We start from the raw sequence: 6,127 nt of genomic DNA on the forward strand, positions 1-6,127 counted from the left end.
TGTAGGGAAGGCAGATAGTTGGATTCTGTTCTTAGGATCCTTAGAGTCCTAGGAGATTTTTGTGCCTGGAGAGGAACACTAGCCACCATCTGTGCTTTATTTATTGTTTAATTTATTTACTTCATAAACCTACTTAAGCAAAAATTGTCTCAACATTTAAACACGATTTATCTAACCAAGTCAAAATCTACACATTTTACAAATCAAATTATTTAAACATTGATTGTAAACTTAAATCTTCCTATACATTTCAATCAAATCATCAGTAAGTCAGCTTCTCTAAAAGCATCAAGCATTTTGGTAAAGCACACACATCTCACAAGGATTATAAAATTTTTTACACCTACTCTTATACTCATTATAAAAATGGGTTTGTAGACCCAAGAGAAGGACACTATCTCAGTTCAGACCAATTTTTGAATTTGGATATCCAAAAGAAGAACATTATCTCAGTGCAGATGAAGTTTTGAATTATTAATCAATGAATTCTTGGTTGGGACCTGGGAAATACTTTATCTTCTAAGATGATGAAAATCTGAGCCAGTGCTTACCTGATATATCACTGGAACTTTTCAAGTCCACACTTTTCCCATGGATTAGTGTATTGTAACTGAATGCCTTTTCTTTAAACGATGTCATCTTTAAGTTTAATGACTATGATATGCAGATGTCCCAGAGATGTCCATGCCCAAACCTCTTATGTTTAACGGTAGAGGGACATTTTCTACGTAATTAAAGTTATGGGCCCTAAAATAGAGAACTTATCCTGGATTATCTGTGTGGGCCCAATCTAATCACAAGAACCCTTAAGATCAGAGAATTTTTGAGGTCAGAGATGTGACAGAAGGGTAGGTCAGAGAGGTTTAAACTGTGAGAAGGACTTGGCCTGATGTTTTTGGCCCAGAGATTGATGGCAAGGAACCTCAATCCTACAACCATAAGGAACTGAATTCTGAATGAGCTTGGGAGTGGATTCTTCTACTTCAGTAAGGAAGGCAGCCCCTCCTCCACCTTTCTTTTGACAGTAATGAAACCCTGAGCAGAGAATCCAGTCATGCTCTGCTGGACTTCTGACCTACAGAAACTGTGAGATAATAAATAAAGGTCAAAGTTGTGTTAAGACACTACTTTGTGGTAATTATTACACAGCAATAGAAAAACTAATACAATAACTTTACTGACATTCTTTACAAATTTATCTAGCTCATTTGCATTTTTTACAAACTTCCCCAATATCCCCAATATTGCTGTTTTCCCCAATATCCAATCTCCTCTTCTTCCTTATTATATAACTCCTGACTTTTAGCTGGGCATAGCTGCCTGGAATGAAGACTCTATTTCCTAGCCTCTCTCCCTTGCCTGGTGTGGCTAGATATGACTAAATTCTAGCCAATGAGATGCAAACAGAACTGTTAGAGGTACCTCTCAGAAAGCTTCTTTAAAAGGAAATGGGTGTGCCCTTCCTTCCTCCTTCCTGGGACTGTAAGGGTGAAGTAATGGCTGGAGCTCAAGGAGCTATCTTGGGTCAGGAGGTGATATGCTAAAGGTGGTAGAACAGCAAGAAAGAAAACTGGGCTGTGGCGATCATAAAACTGCCATCCAACCCTGCAGTCTTTATTTTTTTTTTTTTTGCTGTATGCGGGCCTCTCACTGCTGTGGCCTCTCCCGTTGCGGAGCACAGACTCCGGACGCGCAGGCTCAGCGGCCATGGCTCATGGGCCCAGCCGCTCCGCGGCATGTGGGATCTTCCCAGACCGGGGCACGAACCCGCGTCCCCTGCATCGGCAGGCGGACTCTCAACCACTGCGCCACCAGGGAAGCCCCCTGCAGTCTTTATTTGCAGATTCTTCTATGTGAGACAGAAATAATCTGCCATCTTGTTTAAGCCATTATTATTTTGGGTTTTACTGTTACTGTAATCTCATTATAATTAGTAGGGCAGTATAGAGGAACCCCTTTCCCAAGAAATGAAGGATCATGTTGGAGCAGTGAGCAGTTATCTTTTGGATGTTTGCCTAATTCATGTTCATGTAACACACTGTTGGAGCTTCTTTCTCCCTAGTTGTAATATATGACCAGATGGTGCCAATCAGTCTCTTTCATTTTTGGTACAGTTCCAACGTTTTCTGGAATTACTGAGAGCTCTCTGGATCCACCCCTCCCTACTTATGCAGATAAAGACAAATAAATGCACCTTATGAATAGATATAATATCTGCTATACTTATACTCTTCTACTTATCAAAATTAACTAAAAATATCCTATTATAGTCAGACTTCTTTGCTCAGTATACTAACTACATTTCTGTACATTGTATACTTACTTTTTCCTTTTTGAAAGTCACAACAGAGTTGTGGATTTTAAAAATTCACCTTGTTCCAATTAACAATATTGTTTTCCTTTTGATTATCAAATTGTCACAGAACGCCAATTTGTGGAAGCCTATTAAAATTGGTTCCTTTGCCTTCTCAGCTCTACCCTACATTTAAGAAAGTACCTTTGCTTTTTGTCTTCACCAATAGGTTCCAGGCCTAGAGTTATTTATGACATGGAGCTATTCTCCAAAGGACCTTGAGTCCTTTTAAAGGAGAATAATATTTGAGGCAAAGATTCAGGTGCTAAGAATGCATATCAGATATTTTCCTGATGTTGTTTCTATGCCACTTTAGTGACAAAATTTGAAAAAGTTATTTCTTTTGAAAATCACATTGGTATTTCCTATTTAACTCAGGCACTACCAAATCCTTTTTTATTTGACTCTGACATACAGTTTTACATTTATTTCCCCTACAGCATACCTGCTTGTATCCTGTAACCCCTGAACCCAGTTGTAATGTCGTGTTCTCTCTTTAGTGATCCTATAGGGTCTCACTGAGCATCATTTCTAATTACTTTATTGATAGATTCATCCATGCTGGGCCAATGGGACAGAGAGGTGAGACAGAGTTTATAATACTGACAGGAGAGTGGTTGAAAGGATGAATTATGGAATCCAAGGAATTTTAAGGAGGAGGATAAGACAGCACAAATCAGGAGAAAGAAGAGAGGTTGTGGGATAGTGTGGGACAGGTACAGTGAAGGTCCCTGAGAGAGCTGGGAGGAAGGAGGTGGTGGTCAGAGCATGAAGTGATTGAACTTGAGACTACAAAGGTGGAGCAGTTCTAGGAGGGGGCCACGGTCTTGATGTGTTCCATGCCTGGAGATCTACAATTGCCCACATGTGACCTACCTCCACCTCCAGCTGCCAAAGGAACATTTGTATACCCACTATCGGCCAAAGCAAACATACACACCCATGTCTTGGGTGGGGAGATGAGGGCCAGAGTCCATCTGGGATCTTCCACAAATAGGCGCCGGGTTCACCGTCTGCTGGCTGCCCCAATGTACATGAAAAATGTATACTGTGTTCAGGCTGGGTGCATGCCCCCTTCCTGCCGCACCAGCCACAGGCTCTGGGCTGCCCTGTGGCCCTCCCCACAGTTCTGCTACTGGCTGAGTCTCCCTCCTGCTCTAGTCCACACAGTGCTGGCTCAGCTTCTGACTGTGCTGGCCGAGATCTGTGATGCTGGCACTCCTCACAGGAAGGAGCCTGCTGGGTATGCTGAGGCTGGTCCATCTGGTCCCCTGTAGGGGCCTGTCAGGCTCACCTGTACCACCTGTTCCCAAATAGCACTGAGCAGGAAGCTGGGTTGGAGTTGGGGGGACAGGAGGAGCAGAGTCTGCAAAGTAGCACAGGCCTCCCTACCTGCCAAACCCTGCCCTGATCCTAGGGCTGCAGGCAGAAAGAGATGCCGTGAGAGGCAACTGTGAGGGGCAGGTGAAGAGGGGCAGGTCCTGAGACACCAGAGCTCTACTCTTCACCTTGGATGTTTGGCACAGGGTCCCATGCAAGGACGTGGAATAAAGGCAGCCAGAGGGAGGCTCTCTCCTGCCCTGCAGATGCTACTTCTGGGGCAGGAGAGGGCAGAGGGCAGGGGTCAGGGGCTAGATTTCCTTCCTTGAAAGGCTTGAGTCCTCAGAGTGGGAAAATGAGGAAGCCAGAGAAGCTTGAATATTTCCAGCCACCCAGCAGGTTCCCTCGACGCAGGCGCAGAGATACCCGGTCCCCGGGGTCCAGGGGCAGTAGCACAGAGCTGGTGGCTGCCTCCCGGGTCACGTCTGGGTCGTTGGCAAAGGCTGAGATGACAGGCCATGTGTTCAGCATCAGGCTTACCTGGGGAGGGGAGCCCAGTTAGCACCTCTCCCTAGTCCTTGTCCCGGGACCCCCACTTTCCTGAGGGCTTCCTTCCTTCTCTGCAGCCCCAGAGGGACACTCTGGAACCTGGGAACCTGAGGCTCAGAGCACCCTCCTGGGAGGGCTGAGAGGTGGCCAGTGTTGGACTCTGTGCCTCCTTCATAGTCTCTGCTAGGCGGGCCCTTTCCCGCCTTGCTCCTGGCCCCCCAGGATGCAGGCCAATGGAGGTCTGCCTGGGCATCCCCTGGGCTCCACTTATTTCCCCCTTCCCTTCCCCTCCTGAGCCGGGGATGGCACAGGGCCTAGGGTTCAGGTCACCTGGACAGTCTGGCGGTTGTACACCTTCACCACATGGAACCGGAAACTGTAGACGCCCCGGACAGGGGCCACGAAGGAGCCTGAGGCCCGGTCAAAGCCACCGCCCTCGTTCACCAGGACCTGTGAGAAGCGACCCTACTGAGTGGGGCTTGGGGATGCCTGGGGCTCGGGGAAACCAGGATTGGGGGGAAGGGGCAGTGAGTAAGGAAAGGAAGGGGTGGCAAGTAGACCAAACAGGAGGAATGCACAGATTCAAAAGCAATGGTGAGAAAGGGCAAGGAGCGTGTGGTGGGAATGAAGGGAAGGGAGATGGGCAGAAGGCTTGGGGGCAACTGGCCACAGCAGGGCTGTTTCCTTAGCAGCAGAGTGGGTTTGGACAGTGATTCCAGGTCTTTGCAGGGTAGAGGGATTACCTGGTCGAAGTATATGGCTCCACTGGTGCCATTGCCGATCTCCCCTGCTGGCTCGTGGTGGTGGCTTCGGACTGCAGCAAATGCCACTCTTCCAGGGGGTGCCTCTCCCAGGGCTGCTCCCCCTGGCCCCCCTGCAGCAGCTCGGCTGGGCTCACAGACCACCAGGCACTCACCTTCCAGGAGGACTGGCTCTGTCCCCTCCTGGGCCCACCCTGTCCTCAGGGCCATAAGGGTCAGGGCCAAGGTCAGCCAGGGGTTGAGTGAGGGACCTGGTGGCCAGTGTCGCTTTGCTCCCAGCATGGCTGAGTGGCTCTGTGACCCACAAGCCTTCTCTGTCTGCTCCTTGGTTTTGTCCACCTCTCCTCCAGACTCTCACCACCCCTCACGCTGCTTCTCAGCCCTCTCTGGGACTCATGGTCACCTGGTCTTGGCATCTCCCTCTCCATCCCTCTCTGTGCCCCACGGCTCTGTCCTGCCTCTCACTCCTGCTGTCACTGCAGTTCCTGCCTCCTACTCCTGCTGTCACTGCAGTTCCTGCCTCCTCGGCAGGGCACAAAATGACAGCAGCTGGGCTCTGGGAGGGAGAGGAGAAATGAGGCAGCCATACAGGAGGGCTACAGCCAAAACCCCAGGGCAGCCCCTCCCGAGAGCACTGAAGGCTGGAACTGGGACGACAGAGAACATGGGTGTCTGTGTGAGGCTGTGAATTCTTGTATGTGTATGTGTGTGAGTGTGTGCGTATGTGTGAGACAGCTCCTACAGCTCCTCCCCTCGCCTCACTCCTCCCCTCTTCAAAATCCATCGCAAGTCATCAGCCCTCTTAGCAGCATCTTTTCCACCGTTGGAAAAAAGGGAGTGTCCTTGTGTTTTCCCCGCAATTGTTTTGGTGGAAAGTGCTTGGTCCAACAGTGTCACTGTCCTGTGACCCTGGGCCCGTCTCTTTCTTTCCTTGGTCTTCTATATCTTCATCCGAAGGGACTGCATTAGTCCGTTTAAGGCGCTCTTCACCTCCATCTCTCCATGAAGTGGTTCCTCATTCCTGAGAAACAACTGCGTGGACCGATTGGAAACTCAAGAGCGCGGAGAAGTGACCCCGCTGGCTTGGAGCTAGAGCGGGCGAGTGGGCGGGGCCGGGGGGGGGGCGAGTAGGCTGTGGGCGGGG

General features: G+C 49.1%; 2 protein-coding genes across 2 annotated transcripts in view; one reads left to right on the plus strand and one right to left on the minus strand.

Moving 5' to 3' along the window:
* Positions 1-2,877: 2,877 nt before the first annotated feature.
* On the minus strand, positions 2,878-5,379 carry CBLN3 (cerebellin 3 precursor). Its single transcript, XM_007447905.1, has 3 exons — positions 4,966-5,379; positions 4,553-4,672; positions 2,878-4,213 (listed from the first exon to the last, which is right to left on the minus strand). Exons 1-3 carry the CDS (start codon positions 5,263-5,265, stop codon positions 4,016-4,018), a joined length of 618 nt encoding a protein of 205 aa, XP_007447967.1. The 5' UTR covers positions 5,266-5,379; the 3' UTR covers positions 2,878-4,015.
* A 197-nt stretch (positions 5,380-5,576) lies between these two features.
* The window catches only part of KHNYN (KH and NYN domain containing), an 11,645-nt gene continuing 11,094 nt past the window's right edge, over positions 5,577-6,127 (plus strand). The window contains exon 1 of the mRNA XM_007447907.1: positions 5,577-5,653. The gene's annotated coding sequence lies outside the window, so the exon portion shown is untranslated. The remainder of the gene's footprint in view (positions 5,654-6,127) is intronic.

This window comes from Lipotes vexillifer, unplaced genomic scaffold, assembly GCF_000442215.2.
Source record: "Lipotes vexillifer unplaced genomic scaffold, Lipotes_vexillifer_v1.1 scaffold558, whole genome shotgun sequence".
Taxonomy (NCBI): Eukaryota; Metazoa; Chordata; class Mammalia; order Artiodactyla; family Lipotidae; genus Lipotes; species Lipotes vexillifer.